Source organism: Rhea americana, unplaced genomic scaffold, assembly GCF_003343005.1.
Source record: "Rhea americana isolate MKP2758 unplaced genomic scaffold, rheAme1 scaffold_403, whole genome shotgun sequence".
NCBI lineage: Eukaryota > Metazoa > Chordata > Aves > Rheiformes > Rheidae > Rhea > Rhea americana.
The window spans coordinates 84,002-111,021 of NW_028186539.1; the positions used below are offsets into that span (position 1 = coordinate 84,002).

The 27,020-nt window shown below is 40.6% G+C and overlaps 1 protein-coding gene across 3 annotated transcripts in view; it reads right to left on the bottom strand.

Annotated features, from left to right (window-relative positions):
• The window catches only part of RANBP10 (RAN binding protein 10), a 77,117-nt gene that overhangs the window by 49,578 nt on the left and 519 nt on the right, over positions 1–27,020 (bottom strand). For all 3 annotated transcript variants that reach the window (XM_085314431.1, XM_085314429.1, XM_085314432.1), the window contains exons 2-3: positions 26,219–26,330; positions 3,403–3,455 (exon numbers count right to left, since the gene is read on the bottom strand). In XM_085314431.1, coding sequence (XP_085170557.1) covers positions 3,403–3,455; positions 26,219–26,330 — 165 coding nt within the window. The remainder of the gene's footprint in view (positions 1–3,402; positions 3,456–26,218; positions 26,331–27,020) is intronic.

Consider the following 27,020-nt stretch of genomic DNA (forward strand, 5'->3'; position numbering starts at 1 on the left):
GTGCAATGCTGCATAGCAAGGCAAGTCAGTTATCAACCAGACGGTGCATAAAGTCTCTAAAAGTGATTGGCCAGATCCTATCTCTGATGTTTCTGAAACTGTGGCAGGGGTGCCCAAGGGTACAATTTTACAACATCTTAGGCTGAATTAAGACTTGTCTGCTATTGTAGAGAATCAGTCCTCCTTCCTTCTCAGCATGGCTACATATTCCTGCTGGGTTAACCTCAAAGATATAAAACAAGTGAAATGTCATCTTGCAACAGTATGATGGACTTGGACCAAGGCAGAACACGATGTGAACACCTCCTATCTACTCCATTTTCTGAAGGTTAGGTGAGACCTGTAATAAACCACCAATACATTTTCAGTACAGCTCAGAAAAAATTCATTGACTGAGGGCTAGATCCAAAAATAGACTTATCCGATGTGATACTCAGGATGCCTTGTTTCATGAACTGTGAAAGAACTAGCCTGCTAGAGAAGCCATTAAGTTCCTGCCAGGTTTGTAAGCTAGACTGGCTTGGCAAAGGATATGGCAAGTGCCAGAGCAAGGGGCTTGCACAGGGACTGTGCAGCTGTGCTTGGTGGTAGGAAACAGACAGTTCCACTCCTTTGATGACAGTTAGTTAGATCAGCTCAGCTATAACATGTAGCTTCATCTTCAGATAACAGGAGAACAGATACATGAAAAAAAAAGTTGTATCTGGAGAAAAAGGTAAGCAGACATTTCAATGAAAGCCACTCCTTGAAGTAGGACCTTTATTACTAGATATTATAAATGTCATTAAAAAATATGCACACACATTAGAGTCACAAATGTCAGCACTTCAGTAAAAATCACACAGTAATTTCAGAGTTGCTGATTGAATTTCAAAGCATCACTTACAGGAAACCTTTGAGCAGAACAGGGTCAGGACACTTTCCTTTTAAAAGCAGTACCTGTTTCCATTGCAGAAATGGGCAGTTTAAGGAAATGCTTAAGATTGCCCCATCCACACTTCCAGCTTTCAAAGAAAGCTCAACACGTCCCTCATCAGCGATGAGCTGGGCTGCAGCCCAGATGTATTTGGCATAAAGCAGAAAACTTGACTTGGAACTGGATATGGTCTAAGCGTTTGTTCTCAGGGAAAAAAAAAAGTTTAAAACAGAACCCAGCAACAAGATTCTTCTTTGAATCAGGGCTGAGAGGATGCCAAAGATCCTCACTGAGAGTGCAAAAGAATGAGTTTTAACAAGACAAATCTGGCAGTATTTCAGGTCACAAAAAGTTAAAATTATACCTAGACGTAAAGTCAAGTCAAGCCTCTAAGAGTATCATTCCTTAGCGAGCTCTGGCTTGCTCTGTGCTGTGAAGGACCTGACATACATTTCTAACTTGTTATTTGACCAATATCTTATCAAAAAGAAAGAGAGAGATATCAAATCCATTGTCCAAAAGTCAGAAAGACAATTACTGATCTGTAATACAGAACCATGAAGTTCATTTTACACAGATCATGTCAGATTGAGCTAATTATGTCCACAGAATTTCTCTTGGTAGCACAATCTTCATGTGATCCAACAAGCTCATATGATCAAATTCACACAATTCCCTGCTAAATAAGCAGTGTACAATCTGATGTCTCAAGTTCACTTTCCCTTTTATTTTATGCAGGGAAAAGAATTTCATATTCATAACACAGATTCTAGAATTAAGAGTAGTATACAGGCATTTTGATTCAAATCTGCCATTAGTTTAGTTAATTTTAAATCTCTGAAGGAAAAAAATAGAAAGTGTTGTCAGGGCTGTTTTAAGAGTTCAATTTCAGGACAGCACATCTATGACATTCCATGTGTATCATCTCAGATTAGTATTTAACTGTGTTATATTCTTCTAGGATAAGCTATAGTCCAACTGGCAGTCTACAGGCCACACAAAAGACATTCCCATCCATCTTTCCCTCACACAACCTAGAAAATAACTTCCTGGACAGAACATTCTCCCTTAATAGCCAGATAACTCCTCTTCTACACAGGCAGGCACTTAGACCCTGGGAAGAGCAGATGACGTTAGACTCCTGCTTCATCTTACACATGCACGCAACCCTCTTCACAGTACAAACCTGTCAAATAGGTTGGGAGCATTAGGGAGGCAGGGCAGGGGGTAGATAGGGAAGGAGAAAAAGAGTCTGAAAACTGAGACTTCTATACCTGCTGACACTGAATCATCTTGATCTAGGAATTTCAAACCTTTTTTCAACCAAGTATTACTTGAGAAAACTGGTAATGCTCTGCTCCTCTCCTTCTGTGATCCAGTTCTGACTGAATAAAGACTTGTGACCCTAGTTATCCCTCCAAAGGTAGGAAGGTAGCTAGGGATTTTGGCTCGTATGATAAGACTCTTGCAATAGGAGGTCTTAAGAAAAAAATAAAATAAAAATGTTTTCTAATGATCATGTTCCACTTTTGGAATATGCAAATTTCCAGCGAAGATGAAAGCAAAATCCTGACTGAGAAGTAAATTCACCAGTATCTTACTGCAATTACTACAGAAGGTTTTCCTTCTATTAGGACACTCATACGACATTCTCCTTCACAGGCACCAAGAGGTGTAATATGGCTTGTGTAATATGAAATGTGAAACACACATTTCATCTTTAAAACAGTTCCAACAAAAGTAAATCAGTCTCAAGACAAAGAAAACACTGGGAACCAACTCACTCATTCAGGCATTTAAAGAACATTTAACTTCCTTTCAAAAGCAGAAAATTTCTAGTTTTAAACCCACTGGAAAGACTCCCTGCTACGGAAGTCACTATGGTGACCCAAACTAACACTACCCAATTCATTAACTAAAAATTGTAATGAAAGATTGAAAATTATTATAAAAAAGAAGCTGCTTAACCAACTTAGAGGTTAAGCTACAAACAAGTATTCCCAGGAGAGGATGCAACATATTAAGTAGAAGTACTACTCTATCACTTATTTCCCATTTTCAGAGAAGGAAGGGAAAAAAGACGAAAGATAATATGACAGGAAAATCTTCCTGCCATTTTAAGATTTTTTCATATAAAATGGTCAAATGGGATTACATATTAAATGTCAAAATGCTTTGCTGCTTATTTTTCAGACACGAGAAGCTTTTATGGCTGAAAGCTCATTATCTTCTTTACCTTTATCCATTTGTTTAATATTAACTTTTGTTATCTGCTAAAATCATCATGGCTACAGTAGGAATACTAGCATAACTCATTTTAGTATTATACTCAAGTCTGAAACTCCCAGATGTTAGACTTTCATAGTCATACCATTTTATTAATAGAAACAAACATCCTTCAAATCAGATATACAAATTAAAATCTTTATTTCAAATGAGCATTTAACACAGACTGGAAACCAAAACAAGTCTTAACAGTAACTTACCAGGAAGTCTGTTCATGTTGACCCCTTGAGCAGAAAGTCCTATTCCCATATACCTTCAAGAAAACAAACAAAATATCAGTCAAGCACAGAATGGCCAAGCCACAATACCTTCTGCAGCAGTAATAGAGGGGGGAGAAAAAGGAAACCATTTAACATATGAACACAGAAGCCACTAAAGATTTTCCATTGCATTTTTATTTTTTTTTCTTGAATCAAAGACAAAATGTTAACCTGCCCTAGTGACTGAGAGCTTTCTGCTCTACGAATACAACTATTCTTTAATTCATAATTGGTAAGGAAAGAGAAAAGGCCTGGATAACAATCAGGAATTAAATGCCTGTTTTCATATATCAGAAAAACATAAGTATCTATAAGTGATCAACAAATGAGTAAACAAAGTACATCAGAACAGATACCGCTTATAAGAGAAAAAGGTCCATATAATCTTGTACACTGTCTCCAGAAGTTGCCAGCCATGGATGCACAGGATGGTGCAAACACATAACCATACTTCCTAAGAACATCCTTTCACTCTCCAACATATATTTTACAGAATTTCCTAAGCAAAAGGTGGTCTTTTTGCATTAAGAATGCAAATAGATTTCTTCCTCCATTAACCTGATCATTTGCTTTCTGAACGTTTACAAACTTTTTGAACAAGCAATATACCCTGTAGTAGAGAGTTCCAGTTTCATTATTGTCAGTTGCCAATTTCCTTCAGTACCTGAAGTTTCTGAACTGGAAGAGATAGGAATAGCAGTTTCCCAAGGACACTCAGGATTTTGAAGTTCTCATTCATGTCCCACTTCCAAATGGTCTCCTCCCAAGGTTGAATACTCCTAGTCTATTCAGTTGTTCCTCATAAGCAAGCCAACCCATAATGCTGACCTGCTACATTTGCAGTTTTGTATCTTCTCAAAGTGGGAGGAAAACAGTACTGCAAACAGCATTCATAACGTTAGTATACCATGACTACGGTAGAAAACAGTATAACAATGTTCTCCATTTTGTCCTCTGTTCCTCCTCTTCTAATCTCTCGCATTCCATTTATTTTTTAACTGTGGATATGCAGTGAACTGACTTTTCCATGAAACTATCAATTGTAACCCAAAGATCTTGCCCCTGCACTCCAAGAGGCAGCTCAGAGACTATCTTTTGCATCAGGTTGACATTGCTTACTCTGCCCCCACATGAATCATTCTACAGCTATCCAGTCTGAAATGCATCCTCCATTTTATTGTCCAGTCACTCAGCATTGTAAGATTATTCTGCAGTTCTTCATAGTTGGCCCCTATTTTTACAGTCTTAGTTAGCTTATTCGCATCATTCTTAACTCAATAGTGAGTTATCACCTCACTATTAACTTTACTTCCAGGTCATTCATTAACGTAGTGAACAGCAAAGGCTTAGTACACATCCCTGCAGGAATCCATTCGTGGACAGCTTTGAGTGTGAGGAGGAAAGGAGACACAACACAACATTGCACGGCCATGGATTTTTCTGTCCTGTTTCCTACCTGTTAACCAATCTTTTTACCAATCATTTAACCACACAAGTACCTTCTCTTTATTCCAAGTTTCCTTAGCTCTTTTAAGAATTGTTGAGGACGGACCTTGTCAAATAGCTTTCACAAATCCAAGCAGATGAAATCTCACCTACTTATGCATTCAACAATGCATAGGCTCTGCAAATGCTCTTCTTCCACACTATGCAATCTACATGCATGTACCTGCTTTGTTTGTTGTTTCTCTCAGCTTGCTTGTTCTGTAGTTCTCTTTATATCCTCTGGAACTAGATGAACTAGTGCAGTGTTTAGCTTGTTTTTAACGAACTTCCACATTTTTAGATTGCTCTTCTTTTTGAAACTAGCAAAATTACAGTTGACTGGGGAGGGAGGGAGTCATTTTTATGCAAAGACTTAAATCCAAACACACTACAGACAGTGTTCTACTGTTCCTTCACAGCATCACCTCTCCTTCTGTGGCTTCCCTGACTATCTCCTCCACAATAAAACACTAACCATGTCTAAAAATGTTATTTCAGAACTTTGCCCCAAAATTGCATTTCCCAAACCTATATAGGTTAAAACTCCTACCCAGAAACTAGAAAAGCAACTGTGCTTCCTGTCCTTGAGGTCCTCTCACTTTCTTCTGTGTCTCAATCATTGTCACCACCCCAACCAAGCAGGCTGGAAATGGTAATAAATTTTGTTTTTCCTGTTCACGTAGAAATTTTAATCTATAGAGATATATGACATATATTTATCAGATTTGATTCCAAAATCTCTTTAATATATAGCACCACATCTTTAACATCACAGCCAACTTTCTCCTTCTTGTAAACTTCACATCTTGGTAATACAACCTTCCTGATTTTAAACACTTGAAACATAGTTCTGTAACACTTTAAATGAAGCAAGTCCCTTCTTTAAACACACACAATTTCAAAAGCATTCCATCTCCCAGAGAATCTGAATCCCTCTTCCTCGGCCTATTTCCTGAACAACATGCTAAAAATATTCCTCCCTATCTCTCTTTCTGGTACTGTGGAAACTATAAAGGTAGATTTAAAAAAAAAAAAGAAAAAAAAGAAACTGCTACAGAAGAGGTCCTAGTTTTCAACGTCCTATGTAACAGTAAGTTTTGCACACAGAACCTTTTTCCTGCTCTTCCCTATGTTCTCAGTACCACATGGACCACAGCCATTAGCTTATGCTCAGCACATCTTACAACATTCAGACGCTAACTTTGCACCTACCAGGGAAGTCATGATGCTCTTCTTCTGCTGTTCTCTTTTATCTGACCCTTGGCCTCTAAAGGTTATCTTCAGGGAGAAACTATGGAGCACAGCTAACAGAGGCAGCAAACAGACGCAGCAATCTGCGCAGCACTATCTTGGCTCTGCCTAGAGCTTCTGGGGGCCCTTGTTGGAAATTGTGGTCTGCTGGCCCCTGTGGAACAAGGGCACTAGAGGGTGACTCTGCCAACACTCCTAGTAGCACCCACTTTCACATACATGGTTATAACTCGCCACAAAGCATATTTGCCTGTAGCTGTTGGAATTGCTGCATCAGCTATATCAGAGGATTCAACCCAGACAGAGCCTTTGACAGGAGATGCTGCCCTACCTAGAGGTCTCAGTCTGCAGGGAGTGCTCGCAGCCTCTCTAGAAGGCCTGGACTGATAGTCAGCCCTCCTGCAAGAGGTATGCTGCTGTTGACGATTTGTGTCCTCAAGTCAAGGAGTTGCGGAATGAAGTCAGTAGACTGCGAAGCATCTAAGAAAGTGAGCAGAAGATAAGATGTTCTTGGAGACTGTACTGCTTCAGAAGTCCCAATCCTGCAGCAGGGGAGTTGCAGGAAGGCTCTGTGAAGAGTGAAAGAGTACGGCACAGCACCGTGGAAGGCTGGAAACTAGCTTCTTCTCAAAGAAGAAGAAGAAAGGTAGGAAGGGGGAAGGGGAGAGTCATAAACAGAGGGTAGTCAATAAAACACAGCTCGGGTTGGGGGGCCTCCAACGGGTGCATGCAGCTGGGGATGTGAGTGTGGGACATGGCTATGGGCAACCCCCCTACACCCTTCCTGGGAAACCTGCATGTATGACTACCTCTCTGAAATGCCTGTACACCAGTGCACACAGCATGAGGAATAAACAAGAGAAAGTGGAGATCTGTGTGTGGTCAAAGGGCCATCATCTCACTGCAATCACAGAGGCATGGTGGGATAGCTCACATGACTGGAATGCTGTCATGGATAGCTATGTGCTTTTTAGGAAAGACAGCCCAGGAAAGCAAGGGGGTGGAGTTGCTCTTTATGTGAGAGAGCAGCTGGAATGCATGGAGCTCTGCCTCGGGGTGGAGGAGGAACCAGTCAAGAGCTTATGGGTGAGGATCAAAGGGCAGCCTAACATGGGGGGTCTACTATAGGCCACCTGACCTGGAAGAGGTAGTAGATGAGGCCTTCTACAGACTGCTGAACTATCCTCACGATCACAGGCCCTGGTTCTCATGGGAGACTTCAACCACCCTGATACTTGCTAGAAGGACAACACAGCAAGGCACAGACAGTCCAGGAGGCTCCTGCAGTGCATTGATGATAACTTCTTGTCACAGGTGGTGGAGGAGCCTACACGGAAGGGTGTCCTGCTGGATCTTGTCCTAACCAATAAACAAGGACTGGTTGGAGATGTGAAGGCTGGGGGCAGCCTTGACTGCAGTGACCATGAGATGGTGGAGTTCAGGATCCTGCAAGAAAGAAGCAAGGCAATAAGCAGGATTGCCACCCTGGACTTCAGGAGAGCAGACTTTGGGCTCTTCAGAGACCTACTTGGAGGAATCCCACGGGTTAAAGCCATAGAAGGAAGGGGGGTCCAGGAGAGCTGGCTAGTATTCAAACATCACTTTCTCCAAGCTCAAGAGTAGTGCATCCCAAGGAGAAAGAAGTCCAGGAAGGAGGGCAAGAGACCTGCATGGATGAGCAAAGAGCTCCTGATAAAACTCCAACAGAAGAAGAAAGCACACAGAATGTGGGAGAGGGAACAGGCTACTTGGGAGATTTACAGGAATGCTGTCAGAGCACATAAAGATGCGACGAGGAAGGCTAAGGCCCATTTGGAATTAAGTCTTGCAAGGGATATTAAGGACAATAAGAAGGACTTTTTCAAATACATCAGTAGCAAGAGGAGGACTAGGGAAAATGTGGGCCTGCTACTGAGTGGGGTGGGGGCAATGGTGACAAAGAATACAGAGAAGGCAGAATTACTAAATGCCTTCTTTGCTTCAGTCTTCACTGCTAAGGGCAGCCCTCAAGAATCCCGGAGCATGGAGATGAGAGAGAAAGTCTGGAAAAAGGAAGACTTTCCTTTGGTTGAGGAGGATAGGATTAGAGATCTTCTGGGCAAGCTTGACATCCACAAATCCGTGGGCCTGTATGGAATACACCTGAGGGCTGTGCTGCCATTCAGAGAGACCTGGACAGGCTGGAGGGTTGGGTGGAGAAGAATCTCCTAAGGTTCAACAAGGGCAAGTGCAGAATCCTGCACCTAGGGAGGAATAACTCCATGCACCAGTACAAGGTGGGCGCTGACCTGCTGGAGAGCAGCTCTGCAGACAAAGACCTGGGAGTGCTGGTGGATGACAACTTAACTATGAGCCAGCAATGTGCCCTGGTGGCCAGGAAAGCCAATGGTCTCCTGGTCTCCTGGGGTGCATTAGGAAGAGGGTTGCCAGCAAGTCAAGGGAGGTGATCCTGCCCCTTCACTCAGCCCTAGTGAGGCCTCATCTCGAGTACTGTGTCCAGCTCTGTACAAGAGGCATGGAACCTGGAGAGAGTCCAGTGTAGGGCTACAAAGATGATTAGAGGACTGGAGCATCCACCCTATGAGGAACGCCTGTGAGAGCTGGGCCTCTTTAGCCTGGAGAAGAGAAAATTGAGGGGGGGTCTTACTAATGTCTTCCAACATCTTAAGGGATATTGGAAAGAGGGTGGGGCCAGACTTTTCCAGTTGTCCCATGCAAAAGGACAGGAGGCAATGGGCACAAATTGAACCACACGAAGTTCTACCTGAATATGAGGAGGAATTTCTTTCCTGTGCAAGTGACAGAGCACTGAAACAAGTTGCCCAGAGAGGTTGTGGAGTCTCCTTCTCTGGAGATACTCAAAACCCGTCTGGATGTGAGCCTGTCTAACACACTCTAGGTGACCGTGCTTGAGCCAGGGGGTTGGACTAGAGGATCTCCAGAGGTCCCTTCCAACTTCAAGCATTCTGTGATTCTCAGAGAATTTTAAGCATGCAGAACAGCTTATAGACGAAAATATTTTTGAAGTACATCTCTTGTACTGTTCAGAGCATGAGTCAGAAGTTACATTTCCTCTCATGATTTCCCTGACTAGCATCTCTGAAGAAGTCATTTATGTTGTCTAAGAATTTAGTTTCAATGTCATGCTCTGATGTGACATAAACACAATTTATACAGGACAAACAAAATTTGTGTTTACAATCTGCCTGGCATAATATGGAAGATTTTTCCCTCTACCTCCAGGGTGTGCTCTAGCTCTTCCTCACCACCTTATTAGCGTATTTGCATATAAAACAGATTTTGTTTGTTATCATTTCAATTCTCATACTCCCACCAAGACTGAAACACTCTGCTGCTTAAGAGTTTTCCTTGCTACCCACTGTTTTTTGGAGTTTTGATCTCTTTTCAAGTGTGTATGCCAGTAGTGAGACTACAGTCCACTGTTAGAACTACTTTCCAGGTCTACATTGCATCAGAGAGCAGTGAGAAGTGCCACCTCTTCCAGTTGTTCAACCCTTAGATGAACTGTGATCTAGAGTTCAAGGTCCCTAACTGTTTAAACATTAAACAAAGGCACCCACGAAGCCTGGACCAATAATACCACAGCACTTGGACCTGCTTTGGCAGTCTTGGAGACACTTAATATAGAACTCTTACAGAACAGACCCCTCAGTTACTGTAGCAAAATGATCCCCATCACCTTCATTGAATCACATTAGCAAGCCCAAGATTTCCTGGATATGCTGGTCGTAGCCAAATTTTGTTCAACGAGCAGGGTATATCATTCAGTGTAGGGAACCCCTCTTGTGTCCTATCTATCTGGCTGAGTTGAAGGTGAAATACAGAATTGCGCTCACTTCGTCTCCTCTAGCGCCGCTTGTCTTGTGTTGATGTCAGCTTCTCTAGTTTCAGTGTCATACAGCACAGCTCCCTTGGCATACAGCCATTTGCCAACTCTGCCTTCTTACTGCCTGAGGGTGATTTTCTGTTCCTCTGTCTCTATTCCTGTTGCTGTTGACAGTGTTGACACTAGCACACCTGGAATTTAACAGAGAGAGTGGACACCACTTCTGCACACATCCATGGCACCTAGCTTCATCAGCATCATGGCTGCAGCATTTTGATGGGGTCCCTTCTATCTCCACCCCTCGATGCACAATGACACAATGCAGTCACTGCATTATTGTTACTGTTCTGGCGACCTCACTGAGCAACTGTTGGAAATTATAACAAACAGCATAATTACTGGACACAGATTAAGCAGGTCATCTCCCACTTCAGATTATCTTGGTTAACTTCATTATCTTCTATGCAAAGATCCACTCTCCCTCTTTTCTGTACTACAGCAAATCCCATTCACATAACCAAGAGGAAAAACACATACAGTAGTATTTTTCCTTTTCTGGACAAAATACCTTTAAATCGGGGTGTAAGCTTGTATTTTTACAGAACTCAAGTACTACAAATCCAGAATCTCTAAATTAAGATTACATATCAGTCTAGATAATACAGCACTATTAAACGTGTTACTGCAAAAAGATGAAAGTGACCACAAGCCTCTCCAGTTCACATAATTTTGCCTTCTACTTGTGCTTCCACATAAGGTTCAAGACAAACTTTAAAACAGGAGCATAATGACTGCAGATCTGTGCACTGAATTTCCAGACAATCTAAAACAAAACACCAGTCTCTCACCATGCTGGGTATCAACTTCACAGCACAGCTTATATCCAAAACTCTACATTGTCACTTACATGATTCTGGCTATTATTTCTGAAGATGCCAGCAAGTTTGCTTTTGCCATCTACTATCAATTAATGTATAACATATATAAATCTGCACAAAGTCTATATACCTACACCATTACTGGTTTTGGAGGTTTCAGGTGTGGCCAGACTCCATGTTTTCTTTAACTGGAGTCAATTTTTGAGGGATTCAAGGAGCACAGCTGCTGAAGCACTGATACAGCAGTACAAGAAAAATGTAAGAAACAACAGTAGCTATTTTCAAACAGCAAAAAAAATCTTATATAGAAATGTTTTGGGATATATTATGTTTAAGTCCATGATTCATCGCATATAATAATATTCCTCAAAGGCCAGGCAAAAGATATCTCATGAAACTATCCTCTCAGCAGTGAGCACTGAATGTCTGGAAGAACCCTATCCACAGGATTCAATAATGCTGCAACACAACAGATCAATTTCAAGTAGTCACAGAAGAAAAACACACAAAAATACACCAAAATACATAACAGTGATTCAGTCAGAATAACAGTCTTATCTCCACTTATCTGCAACCTACATAGTTACCATAGTGTCAATTTTTTTTTTCAGACTCCTGTTGTACCCCAGCCCTGTCCAGAGCATAGTAGTTTTTTTAAAAAAATTTTAACAGGCTAAATCAGTCATACTTACCATCAGTTAATATCAACTTAGAAGGCTATACTTTGCCCTTTTTCTGGATGCACTGGCTCTCCTTGACAACAGCAGGTAACCAAAGAACTTTACTAACAAGTTAGAGTTCCAGAAGATGCTGGCATCACACACACTGCTGTACAACACATGACCAGCAGGACTGCTAACATCTTTCCCCTCTGTGTCTTACAGCACTTTGAACATGGCAAGAGTAAGTACAAAGAGACAAAGTTTTTTGGTGGAGACCCAGAGTCGATTCCTCCCGCCTTCTCTAATCTCCAAGTACTTCAGCAGCAAACATCAGCATGTCTGCTACTGCAGCTGGATGACACCTAACCAGGATAACATCTGCGTCTGGCTCCAAATAGAACTTTTAGTATGACAGACATTTTAGTGCAGACATTTTCAATGTTGCAATTTAAATTGATATTTTTTTAAAAAAAATCAATTTTTACCTCTACTAATAAAAGACTTCCCCTAGAAAAGAGATGGGAAGCCTGAAAATGACAACTATACATCTAAATTAATGCTTTAAGTCCTACTGATAAAAAAGAAAATAAAAACACACAACTCATCCAAGAAGCACTCAGTATTCACTATTCATTTGTCACTGATCAGAAATTATCCAAAAAGCCACAAGGAAAGTTATTTCACAGGAGTGATAACATTTGAGTAACTTAAAGTCTCTCTTAAAGAGGCTGTTTCAAGCCTTTCTACAGTCATATAAGTAGAGAAGTTCATTGATGGCTGTATTTGCTTTCTTTACATTTTAACCAAAAGGAATTCTGTATTTGGGTGTACTAATTCAATTAAAAAATTTAGCAGCTAATCATACCATATTAATCTTCTTAAATAATTTAGATGAAAAGGTTTAACTTTTTGACATGTAGACTTCGGGTTATCTTTGACTGATATTTCAGTACGACACTTACCTTGAAGATTTGCTCTGCACTGGGAAGGCTAGTAGACAAAAGTTACCTTTCAATCAGCAAGCTGGATACATCATTTAGACACAAATTGACCAGCTCTGACCCCTTGCAGAAACACACCTCTAGGACAAGTCTTCATCTGACACACAATCAACATCCACAGGCCAGGCACCACTGCAGGACTCCCACCGACACAATGTCCATAGCTATAACTTCTAACATACAGACAACCATAATGACATTTCAGCATCACTTCCGTGATCCTATCATGTCATCAATTCACAATTGAAGGTGACAGTACTTCACTACAGTGAAGCTACACAGTAGGTCACATAGCTTATCAGACTGCTCCTAACCCAGTACAAAGAAGCCTTATGATAACACCTGGAAGACTTCAGAGAACAGGATGCTAGAGTTTCCAGATGCAAAAGCCAAGATTGAAAAAAAAAGAGAGAGAGAGAAAGAAAAAAAAAAAAAAAAAAAAAAACGGAAATTCACATGGTTAAGATTTACCCAGATTTGAATCCCAATCTTTTATTCTCCACCCTCCAAACTCCTGCTTCAAGTCTCTAACTCCCTAGATCAGAAAGTCAAACTCCTGCTTTTACTATTTGCTGTATATACCAGCTTTGCATCCCCATTACAGAAGTGGCATCAACTCCTGGATGGATGTATACCTGCTGCAGTCACAGTTTCTTCCTGTTTGGTTCTACTTGTCCCAACATTCACACCAGCTAGTGACCAGAATATAGGAAAGGCTCAGTTAGACTCAGGATCTATTATTTACACTTATCTGTAGCAGGACTGCTCTTCCCCATTCCAGAACTCCACATACTAGATAAAGCTAGTCAAATGAATCCAGGGATCTACTGTCCAAAAGTGCCTGATATCTGGATCTCAAGATGGTAGAGAGGTGGTAACCTTTTCTGGGGCTTTGCCCTCAGAGGTATCTCACAAGAAAGCACAGTTCAAGGCTACATATGGCATCACAACTCCTTCCTATCACACCACCTATCTACTCATCTGACACAACAGAAAAAAGTCATCCAGAATGAACCGAGAACTAGAGATGATGCCAAGCTGCACTTGGAGTGTGGCTGAAATGAAAGCAGCCTGCATGTTCTCTGCCAGAGGTGAAAAAATATGTCTTTGTAAATAGCTGCATTTAGGATTTATCAGTTTCTAGGTCTTTTTGTTTATTTTTTTAACTTTTACGATATGAATACATTGCTGAGCCTGCAATTTCCCTTTCCCACCAGCCTTTGAAGTGTTTGTCCAAGACAGAGATAGGATTAGTTGATTTTCAATTTTCAATACTATGTTTAAGACTGTAAGTTTGTCAAAGATCTCGCAGTCCAAAATACATGGATTCTCAAGAAGTCAGAGGAAAACAACAACCAGAAGGGAAATCCATCCATGTGACAAGCAATCCTTTGCATCAAAAGAACAAACATAATGTTCAGAGAGCCTGTCAAACACAGTATCAGAAAAGTTTGGGCTAGTTTAGAGCTACTTTATGCAAGCAATCCAAAGAAATCCTTCTGAGCTCAGCACAAAAGCTGAAAACAGACCCGCCTGACAGCAAGTAGCTAACACAGAATTTTATCACTTGCACCTACTTTGCTTCTCAAGTGCACTTACTAGCCAGGGGAAGGAAAGAAAGGACAGAGGAAAACTTGCATGCATATTTGATATTCTTCAGTATCAAGGTTTCTGGAGCAAAAATTATCTCCCTGAGTGCCTAAAAGCACCCAGCACTTAGAAGGCATTGCCATATGCAAAATAAATAAGAGTGAGGCAGAAGGAGGGAGAAAGCAGTTACTCCATAGCCATAACAGGACGAGGGCAGTACACCTTATAAAAAGAAGGATGCATTTCTTTACCCAAAAAGCTGTAGTCTTTCTCTAAGGATCTTAAAAATTGCATTTGTCTCAAATGCTAGCACTGACAACTAGCAGAGCAGATTTATCAAGATGTTCTCACAAAAAGAGAGAGACTACAGTTTCCTCCCTTTATTTCTTAATCTATCAAAAGGTATCAAGTCAGGGTGGTGAAATGACCTAAGCCTCTTCTCCTCCAAGTGCCTGTGAAACTTACTTAGTAGGTAGAAAAGACTCATCCCATCTAAAAGTTGGGGAAATGAAGGCAGAAAAACACACAGCATAACCGTAACACGTTGGTAAGCTAGCTAATTGTCACAAGCCTAGAACTCTTTTTTACTGTACCAGTAACACACTGAGACAGTAGCCTCTCCTAGAACATGCTTTAGTACACATACTCAGAAACACTCTGGCCTCAAAGTTAAGAGTAGTTAGAAAACAGAGCCATTAATAACTTGTTCTGTAGGCCACTACTTCTAGTAAAGCAGCATTTCCTCTATCAGTTAGTGAACTAACAATATGACTATCACATGATAGAAATTCCTGGGGCTGCTATATTTTCACATGGGCCAGTCAAGACTAAGTGATTCAGCACAGTGACATACTAAACAAGGGATTTTTTTATCATCTAAAAATGGGTTTATGATTCAAAGGTTTACTGCATCCTGCAATCCTTTTTATTCCTTCATAAATGATAATCACACTTATCTGGTAGGAATCTGCTCCTCCCAGCTATCTTGCATCCCACTCTTTCAGCATGTGCACAGTTAAGCCTAAAATAGTCAAGCCAAATTACTAAATTAGAGATTAATAATACATCTCATCACACTGACAGCATTTCAGAGGCTTTCACAGTTTATTTTGCAAAGCTTTGAACTGTTATTCTTATTGTCCATAGTGAACCCAGAATTCATGCTAGGTTTAAAGAGTGGAAAGAAATGATAAGTCATATAAACTTAATATCTGAAACTTCATATTCTTCCAGTTGTGATGAGGGGGAGGGGAATTATTTCAATGCACTGAAAAACAAGTCTAGCTTTACATCTGTTAAAAAAAAATTACCCATTATACATAAATACCAAATTCCAACTTTCTGACTCCTCAGTCAAACAACAAATATTTTGATACTATGTCACACTGCAATATAATGTATTTCTAAAGTGGAAGGAGTAGTGGTTTTATATGCAAATATTGTGCTGTTCTGTAACAATGCTTCAGAAATAGCATTGACTGGCTCCAGAAAGAATTCCAGTTCCCTAAGCAGAGGTCAGTAAATACAAATAATGCAAGACTGAAAAGAAACAGACAAAGGCAGGAAAAAATTGTAAACAGCTTAATAAAAACTCCCAAGGCATAGAGTTCACTGCACATTAGCCTGAAAAGCAGTGGAAAAGTTCTGAAAAACAAATAAGCATTGAAGAATGTGAGCAATTAGAACAAAATTAGACTCAGTAACATGGTAACAAAGCACATTTTTTCAGTCCATTTATGTGTAAAGGCTGTCAAAACTACAGAAAGAAGAATAATTTTTTTTTCCCTAGACCAAGGCATCAGATTCCCAGCTCCCTTACAATTTTAGAGTCATGTGATAAAAACAGACTACCACAAAATGAAGAACTGGTGTCTGTCAGCTGTAGGGAAGATCAAATCTCTCCTTTCTCTGGATGAGTTATCTTCAGGAACAGAAATAAATGATGATGTATGTTAACAATATATTTAGGAATACAGAAAGATAGAAGATAAAGACAGAGGTGACTACTTAACTTGAGCATCATTTAAGAAAGGAAGGGCCTAATACAAGCCTATCCAGGCTGGAATCACTCTGTTGGGATCTGCCCAGAATGACTAACTACTCCGCTATAAACACTGTCTAAAATGATCCCAAACCCTCCAACGTACAGAGGTCTTGACCAATTGCCTTGCAACTGTATCTGAAACTAAGGTATCCTACTAAGCTAGTTTTTTAGGTTTAGACTTTCAGTTATGACAGCTGACTTCTCTCCTAAGTCAGTTGTTATTCAAAAAAGTTCAAATAAACCACATCAGTGGCAATGGTGAATTCAGGCTGGGAACAGCATCTGTGTTTGGCAACAGTTTGGCAACAACACTGATATTAATTCTCTGATTATTCATCCTGCTTGCACTAAGTTGAACAAGTATGATTTTTGTTCAGTTTGTCCTGCTACTTAACTAAGCATATTTCCAAAAACATAGTTCAGTGTTGCTGAATTCTTTTTATCCCACATATTAAGGAAGTTAAACAGGTTTCCATGACCATATGGATTTAGAGTGCAGGACTGCCAGTTTAAGCAACTTGACATTTTTCCTGGAATGAGACATCTTTGAATCTATGAAAAGAGGATTTACTTGCTAAGACAAGTTTTCATGAAATCTTGGAGAAAATGAAGTCTCTGCAACAGATACCTGTTTGTAAGAAGCATTTTTTAATTGTGTAGAAAATGCATTACACATAAATTAATAGAAACAGCAATGGATGCACTTAAGAAATACAAATACTTTAACACAGAGACAGAGAGATACCCAGACAGAGAGCTAGGAAGGGCACTGGGAAATCAACACACACTGAACTCAAAAATCTGTGTGTTGACATCTCCACAATAAGGAACATCAATCCTAAGAACTTCGCATTTAAGAAAATTGATCTGACTATAAAGTCACTATAATACAGTTAACACAATTAAACTTTATGGGCTGAAATTATATTCAAGCTTCATAGTAAATGATAATTTCCTTAGCAGTTCATCACCCCTAAACTTTATAAATGAAGGAAAAATTCTGTCTATAAAAAAGTTATGCAACTTGTACAATTTAATTACTAAACAGAAAATTGCTTAGGTATATAATCCTAATAATCTATAATTTGATGTATTCATTATAAAAATATTCTGAAGAATAATGTTTTACAAATATCATAAAAATGTTCTATTTATTCTAATAGAATATACTTTTTACTAATTCTTACCTTTTCTATAGCAGATACTTAGAAACAGAAGGTGGGGGGGACACTTTTCCTGAAGCTTTCTTTCTTTCTTTCTTTTTTTTTTTTTTTTTACTGTATAGGATCTCACAGCTCTAACTGGACACGGGAAAAAAATCATCAGGAAGAAAGAAGAACCAAAGTACATAAACCACAAGTGAAAAAGTCACATATAGTAAAGAGAAAATCAAAAGTGATGAACAAGAATTAAGGGAGAAAAAATCAAGGGCCATTGGTGAGATACCTCGGAGGTACTATCACCATCACTAATTCCATTTTATTTCCTTATTTTACAAATTGCTTTAAAGGCAAATTGATATTCTCCCACCACAATGGATGGCCAAGATACTTCTGTAAAGTGCAGAGTTTCAGTTTCCACTTTGTTATTTTTTTTAATAATATGAAAAAACAACCATCAAGGGCAAATCAGATACTCCCATCTCACAATTTGCCTTAAATTAAAAAAAATGCTTTCAGTCTTTTCAGTCTTACTCCAGTTTACAAGAGCTTTGCTGATCAACAACATGAAACAACATTTAGCATGATGCCATCAATTACTGTGAAATCTCCAAACAAGAGTATCTGTGCACTTCGGAACACCAAAGGATTAGAAGAATAGAGCTCAGCCAGCCAGTAGCTGAGTAAGAAAGACTTGCTTGGACAAGACTGTAAACATGAACAAAGTGAGAACTATTTATGCAGTCCAGTTGGGCAGGATGTATTTATGAATTGGCTTATTTACACGAATGTCTGAGGAACAATATGAATTCAAGCAGACAGACATACCCGTGAAGAGAAGAACAACTGCTTACTAGCTACTGGTTTTGGATTCTGGAGAATAGGAAGGTGGGAAAGATGGGAAAAAACAAAAAGGGGAGTAAAGCAGTTATTGACAAGCTTATCAGATACAAATAAGGGCTCATTCAGCACAAGCAGAGGTTAGAAACCTTCAGCTGCCATATACAATTCCTTAACCTACACTACAACCACAGCCAGACTCACATTACAAGGTGTCTGCAGTACAACCAGCTGATGGATGAACACAGACAACCATGCCATTAAAGCCACTGACGTCAGAGAGGACACAGACCGGCCTATCAGCATCTGGAAACCATTAGAGCACACTAGCAAAAGGCTTTTCAAAGAGCAGTTGCATTCACCATATGCTGAAGAGAAATGGAAAACTGGCAAAGAATAGATTACTTAGTACCAATGTAAAGCCTGCTAAGCAACCAGTACATCTGACCTTTATTTTTCTTTTTCAGTCAGGGAGAAACTGAGTTATTTTTAAGTCTGGGATATGATGCACTTGGCCTAATATGACGAAAATTCTTGTGTAACAAAGTAAAAAGAAAGATTTTAAATAACCTGGCAGAGATTAAGCTAGAGTAGCTCTTGAGCCTCTTTCCTCAAAGCATTATTCACTCCCTTTCTCAGAAAAATGCCAGTGATCTAAGCTATCACTAACTGACATCTCTGGACAGCAGACTGTGAAACAGTTCAAGTTGGTGCTTAAAGAAGGATACCAAGGCTCACTATTGCCCATGTCTTCCAGTTCTCCCTCTTCTGTTCTCCTTTCTGGCCTTTCTCTTCTCCACTTAATGCACAGAAAATATCATATCAAGGAACTGATGCAGCTGAAAATCAATCCAACAAAAAGACAGTTAACTTGATCCAGCTCACTATACAGTAACTAGTGATGGCACAAAGGAAAAAAAGGGGTGGGGGGAGAATCATAGCAGGAGAAAGAGCTAGWCTGCTTCTTTGAGCAGCAGCCTACCAGAGATCAGCTTGAAGTTCTCAAGAATCTGCCTCACTCCAGAGGCAGAGGGCTGTACCACAAAGCATGTCCTCTACTCACAGTCATGCTTGCTCTTTTGCATACAATTGTCTACACCTCAAGCCACTGTGGACACACAGTAGGCCTCTATCATTCCTGGACAGACTTATCGCAAAACTCCAGCACTCCAAAGTCTCTGCAAGTAAGTTTCTCTCCAAAACCAAGTAACTATCAGAAAACACAGCTATTAACAGGAAATGCTATCACACTGCCTTCTTTTCAGGAGCAGCTCAGAAACAGAGAGAAGATTGCAAGCCAGATGACTTTCACTAGAATTAGGAATCTGCTCACAATCAGTATCATCTCTAGAGAGTTCCCCTCAGTCACACTGTTTCACAGTTCACCACATGAGCGGGCAAAGTGGAACAGGTCAAGAAAAGGGCAGAGGGAAACAAGCACTGTCACGCACAAGACAGTTCAGCTTGCCCCACAAGAGCTTAACAAAGATGAATTGTCCTCCTGAGTCACAACAGCCTGAAAGCTGTAGGTTGATTGCCCTACTCTGAGCAGTCTTCCAGACACTGGTTGAGGAGGATAGGATTAGAGATCTTAGAGACCTGGGCAAACTTGACATTAACAAATCCATGGGCCCTGATGGGATGCACCCACGGGTACTGAGGGAACTGGCGGATGTTATTGCTAGGCTGCTCTCCATCATCTTTGAAAGGTCATGGAGAACTGGAGAGGTGCCTGAGGACTGGAAGAAAGGCAGTGTCACTCCAGTCTTCAAAAAGGGCAAGAAGGAAGACCCAGGCAACTACAGGCCAGTCAGCCTCACCTCCATCCCTGCAAAGGTGAGGGAACAGCTCATTCTGGATGTCATGTGTAAGCATATGGAGGAAAAGAAGGTGATCAGGAGTAGCCAGCATGGATTCACCAAGGGGAAATCCTGCTTAACCAACCTGATAGCTTTCTACGATGGAATGCCTGGCTGGGTAAATGATGGAAGAGCAGCGGATGTTGTGTACCTTGGTTTTGGCAAGGCTTTCAACACTGTCTCCCATAACATCCTCCTGGGCAACCTCAGGAAGTGTGGTTTAGATGAGTGGACAGTGAGGTGGACTGAGAACGGGCTGAAAGGCAGAGCTCAGAGGGTTGTCATCAGTGGCACAGAGTCTAGCTGGAGGCCTGTGGCTAGTGGAGTTCCCCAGGGCTCAGTACTGGGTCCTATCCTGATCAACTTATTCATCAATGACCTGCACAAAGGGGCAGAGTGCCTCCTCAGCAAGTTTGCTGATGATATCAAGCTGGGAGGAGTGGCTGACACACCTGAAGGCTGTGCTGCCATCCAGAGAGACCTGGACAGGCTGGAGGGCTGGGTGGAGAAGAATTTCCTGAGGTTCAACAAGGGCAAGTGCAGTCCTGCACATAGGGAGGAATAACTCCATGTACCAGTATGGGCTGGGGGCTGACCTTCTGGAGAGCAGCTCTGTAGACAAAGACCTGGGAGTGCTGGTAGATGACAACTTAACTATGAGCCAGCAATGTGCCCTTGTGGTCAGGAAGGCCAATGGTCTCCTGGGGTGCATTAGGAAGAGGGTTGCCAGCAAGTTGAGGGAGGTGATCCTGCCTCTCTACTCAGCCCTGGTGAGGCCTCAAGTACCATGTCCCATTCTGGGCTCCCTAGTACAAGAAAGACATGGGGCTGCTGGAGAGAGTCCAGCGTAGGGCTACAAAGATGATTAGAGGACTGGAGAATCCACCCTACGAGGAACAGCTGCAAGAGCTGGGCCTCTTTAGGTGGGAGGAGAGAAAACTGAGCAGGGAATCTTATCAATGTGTGCAAGTACCTGAAGGGAGGGTGTCAMGGGGATGGGGACAAACTCTTTTCAGTTGTCCCATGCAAAAAGACAAGAGGCAATGGGCACATAATGAACCACACGAAGTTCCGCCTGAACGTGACGAGGAACTTCTTTCCTGTGCAAGTGACAGAGCACTGGAACAAGTTGCCCAGAGAGGTTGTGGAGTCTCCTTCTCTGGAGATACTCAAAACCCATCTGGATGTGATCCTGTCTAACACACTCTAGGTGACTGTGCTTGAGCCAGTGGGTTGGACTAGAGGATCTCCAGAGGTCCCTTCTAACCTTTTCCCATTCTGTGATTCTGTTCCTGTTTACAAAGTGGAGATTATCTAATCGGGAAACAGAAGCTTTAAGATGAACTGACAAGTTAACAGGAAACACAAACAGAAACATAGATTTTATGTGTGCGTGCGCATACATATATAGTGGATAAAAGCCCAGTGTGTGTGTGTGTGTATATATATATATATATATATATATATATATATATATTTTAATTTGAGGTTGAACAGTTAAACACTACTATGATAAAAGCATGAGTTATTTGTGGCAGCTCAGGAACATGAAGAGTCATGTACACTTCTGCCAGTCTGTTCATCAGAGCAATGCTGGAATCAAGCCATTCACAGAACCACATAAAGGTTTAGGCTGAAAGAAACCTCAGGAGCTCACTTACTTCAGCCTTCTGCACAAGGGTTACTTTGGAAGTTGTATCAGGCAGCTTGGGTCCTTGTCCAGACAAATTTGAAGATGGTGACGCCCCCACGGCCTTGCTGGGCAACCTAATCCAGTGTTTAACAATTTTTACACAGAAAATAGTTTCCTTATACCAGGCTGGCATTTTCTTTGCCGTAACTTGTAACCGTTGTCTCTTGTCCTTTTGTTCTAACTGACAATACTCAGGAGAGACACACAGTGGCACAGGAAATTAATTCCCCAGCAAGTCTTAAGAGTGTACTTCAACAGTTTGAACTGAACTAAATGAGAGCTACTGCAATCTTATTCACTCATCTCCCAGCTCAGCCTCTTGCTTTACTGACTCTCCTTCAACCTCAGTCAGGCAATTCTGGGAGCAGAGTCCTGAAAAGCAGTCTTCATTTAAAAAGAAAAGAGAGAGGAAAAAAAGAAAAAAAGCAATTACTGACATAGTGACATCAATAGATTAATTCTTTAAACATTCTCATTGTTTTGATGTGGCCAGTTTTTAGCCAGTTATCTCCTTGAACCAGCTCACTACGGGACTGGATAATAACAGATTGCCAGTGTGAGGAAAGGTGTGGAAACACAAGGCAAAAGGCAAATCCTAAACTGTTGCAGAACTGCTCCCTGTTGTGTTTCTGGCAGACAAGGAGGTAAAAAGAAGGCTGTGGTATTAGCTGAAGGGACTGTAAACTAAATTCTGTTCTGATAACAGGGACCATCTCCCCAAAATAGTAAGATCAGCAGATCAATCTACTGTCAGATCTAATGTGTTATGTGAAGGACATAAGCCTCCTTTTCAATGGTAGTCTAGCAGCTGCTCCCTCCTAGGAAAAAAGAGAAAGCAGATAAACATGACCTCTTATCAATATAGAATAAAACCACCAGAATGAGAAATGACTAGTGTTCAGCTAGAAACAAGTCTCAATCATCTTTTTTTAAAATAGCGGTTATATCTCAGTGCACGAACAGTGGAAGATCCAAAGCTAAGAAAAGCTGATAAAGGTTTCTAAAGTGCACGAACAAATTCCTAGACGATGCTCTTTGCATATTGTACTTTGAAATATCAGCCAGAGAAATAAGCTAGTTTTTACCAGTGTCCAGGCAGAAAAGCCTAGAAACATTAAATAGCAAGTTGTCATAAACTATTTAATTTGCCTCCAGGACAAGTGCACCTTTACAGAGCAGGTGCTTTACAAAGCTGAGCAGAAAGACAATGCAAAAGTGGAAGCTGTTCTGCCAGCTATGGGTGCAGTGAGACAGTGATCTTAAGCAACCTGTGCCCACGCTGCTGCAGTCCATCTCTCTTCACTTCCGTTGGCACTGGGGTTTGTGAAACTGAGCAGAGAACTAATTTGTCTGAATATTCTTATTTTTTCAATAGCTAGGATGCAATGGGGGTTGGGAAGAAAGAAAGGAGTAAGCAAACAAGCAGCAAATGCAAGAGGAGTGGAACACAGCATACTGGCTTTAAATCACCTTAAATCCCTGGAAATGACATGTATGAGAGGTCAAAGATGATACTGATAGCTTTGTAACATTTCTATACTACAGTGACACCATCAATCCAGAACTGCCAGTGTCTGATAGCCAATTCAAGAGCCCTCTCTTATCAGAACATGTCCTATAAAGGCAACATCTTTTGTCAGGCTGCAAAATTAATCACGTAAGCTTCAGAATGGTATTCTTACATCCCTACTAAAAGCCACTTAGAGCTTCTATCCCATTTCTTCCCTCCAATATTAGTTTGTGTGGTATGTCAGCAGCTGTCAGCACATAACTTAGGTATACAGTGCTAGATTATAACAGATTCATTAGCAAAGAAATATATCCATCTTGCATGCTGAGTAAAATCAATCAGAACTCCTTATGGCATATTTTCTGAAATTCATTTCACCAAAGTATTTTTCAGGTAAGTCTTGTTTTGAAAGTTGACCACTCACATTTTACATCTAAGTTTGAAAAACTGTCACCAAATCCAGAAGCACAGTGAACAGAATCACATGATCCTTACCTCACTACTCCACGCAGCACAAATAAAATGACAAGCTACAAAACAGGAACTTTATACCTAAAGTACCCACCCTGAAAATGAGCTCACAAAAATTTCTCTTCCCCTCCCTCTGCTAACAGGCTTACAGAACTTCCTAGGGACATGCTTAACCACACTGGGAACTTGAAAAAACCCTTCCGTTCCCTCCAATCCCTTCTTCAAATTCTGGTATTTTATTTCTTTAAACTGAAGCCACCATGGTGTAAAAAACACTGAAGAGCTTCACAACAAGCAAGATGTCTCCGTCCCAGTGCACAATTACAACTTATTAAACCCCAAAAGGGCAGACTGAAAAAAAAAGAAAAAAAAAAGAAAAATAATCAAACTATTAAAGATGAGACCATATAAAAGTACATTCTAAGTGCAGTCAGGCACTCTGTCCTGTAAGGCCTTACCTTGTGGCCAGTATAAGGCCACAATCACAGAGCCCAAGTACTGCAATGCCAAAGACAAAAATTTGAGCTCTCTCCTTTTATTTCTCTGTTTCTCTCTACCAGTAAAAGAAATCAGGTACAAGAACAGTTGAGATAGAGGAGCTCTCCAAAGGTTTGCCACTGCACTAATTCTTAAAATGCCACTAGACCATAGCTAACAAGTTCTCATGTTTATATTACCATAACATTAATACACATGGTTCTATATCTTCCAAAGTAACCCCGGAAAGCAATTGTAATTACAGAATACACTGATCTTGGGAGATGAGCAAATTCCATTATCTCCCTGTAATATTGATCTAGACCACAGCAAGGATTCAGTGCTGCTCAGTGACCTTTTCTAATGTGATTTCTTTGGAGAACTATCTTGAAGTGCACTGTAAATGATTTTAATTTCAGCAGTTATATAAATCAATCAAGCGCAGGGTTTCAAAACAGACAAATAATCACAAAGTCAGTGAACATGAAAGAATACAGGTAAGTCTTCTCTTTGCATTTTTAAATCATTTGGCCCAGCATCCACCTCTGGACAGATGAAAGTTTATGCCCAGTATTACAAACACAATGCAACACAATTCAAGACCTTTAGCAAGTCCCTTCTCAAATGGCCATTCTCAATTTAATGATGCCAAGAAATTTCAGTAATAAGAAAGTACATCTATAATCTGTTTTCTACTGGGAATTCTTGCCGTCCTTTCCACAGGCCCCTAAACTGCCCAGAGTTCAACCTGTTTCCTTAGAGGACTGGATTAGTGAATTATACTCAGTACCTTCTCTTATGCTGCTTTCCATTCTGTGTGGTTCGATTTGTGACACAGCTGATTGGTATCTTTTTTATGGTTAAAAATTTATCTACACAAGCAGTAGAAGCCCAAATCTTGTTGGTAATACCCCTTTATTATTTTTCTAAGTTTCCTAGCCTCCTGAGTAGCATATAAGGAACTTCACCTACATCCCAACCTAGTTATATTTTGGAATAGAATGTCTAATACAGTTACTGCAAGACTGGATGAGGTCCAAAGTTCACTGCCAGTACAGTTCAATGGAGTAATAGAATTCCTCTTAATAGAGTAAGGCTGTTCCTATGCTGCTTCTAATGCTACTAACAGGATTTGCTGCTTTTGCAGTTCTTCCAGCTGCTACTGCTCTCAGTAGTATAGACTGATACGGCAAATGTAGTTTCAAAGTCTGCCTAAAATATTAAACACTGCCACAAAAACAATGACTGGATTTGGAAAAAAACAATGACTGGGTTTGGAAAAATATTCTCATATCTAGCATTCTGTTACCAGTACAATCTCCCAGGCTTGCACAGTTACCTGCCGTAATACTTTGTGGTGCCATTTACCCTTAGAAAATGACTCCAAATTCAGGCCCTGGACAAGAGATAACAGAATTTTCAGCCTGTATTTACAAATACCTCATATCTCTTTCTTTAAATACCTCCTCCATTCTCTCGTCTACATAAATGCTAAATCCAACATTCACATTTCAACAGAAATGTGCCCATGAAAATAGTTTGGGTTACAATGTATACATCTCACACTGCAGGAGAAAATAAAAGAACATCAATTTCTCCATCTGCCACAAATTTATCTGGGCTAGGTTCCTAAGTCAGCTCTGTGCACCATAATACTTTCTTTTTAGTTCCAGCAATCTGAGTGACTACATGTAGTTAGCAAGGAAAAAACTACTGTATCTCAGATTGCACTGGAGACTCAAAATTTCTTAAATTGTTGTAACTGTCCACTCAAACAGCACAAAAAGAAACTCCATAACTGCCTCAAATTCCAATGCATTCTACCACCTTTGTATCTATTAACCAAAAGAATCTCCCAGTGATGTTATAATCAACACCCATATGACCTCCAACCCTTCCAGAAAGCAGGTCTGAGCACAGCAGAGTTGCTAAACACACATCCCTAAATGTGATGTGTATTTCAAATCAAATTGGAGTAACATACTTACCCATCTCTACCTTTACTGACGATCTTCACTTCAAAGTAATAAATGCCACAAGCTGCAGGTATGGGGTGCGTAGCCCTGACTGAGGCAGCATCCTTGTGATTTTTACCATGACCTAGAAGAGAATAGAAATTTAAATACTTACAAGATTTGAAGTCTTTTATGTTTTGTTCTAAAACACCACTATCTGAATGAAGCAAGAATCAGTATCTGCATATATTCAAAAGTTAAAAACTTTTTTTCAGAGAAATAAAATATACAATCCTGCACTGTCATTATATACAATTCCTACACTGTAAACACTACAGTTTTTCCTTTGTTTCCACTCAAAAGGTACTGAGATATTACCTCACCCCCTTCCCACATACGTAGTTTAAAAACCAAAGTACACAAACAAAAAACAAGCAGATTATGCAAGATCGGAATTACATCAGTAGCAGGAAAAGGTATAATCAGTTTTCTGAGGCGGATTGGGAGAACAGCCTCCAATAGCAAGACAGAAAAACATCAATGTGATTCCCCAAGTCTGAGAAGTCTAAAAATGTCTGCTCAGTATAAATTCATGTAGTTACACGATGTGGCCACCACATCCGACTCCTCTGCCAGATTTTAAGCAGGATGACAAAGTAAATAGAAGATCCAGCTACACAGATGAGCCCATGCCCCGTCTAGTGACACTACAAAGTGACACTACTATATATGGCACAACATACAGTCAGCAGGAAAGCCCTCAGCACAAGGGCGCATCAGCCTCCCTGCCCCCAGAAAAGAGCCGAACCAGGGTTAAACCCGGCCACTGCACCAC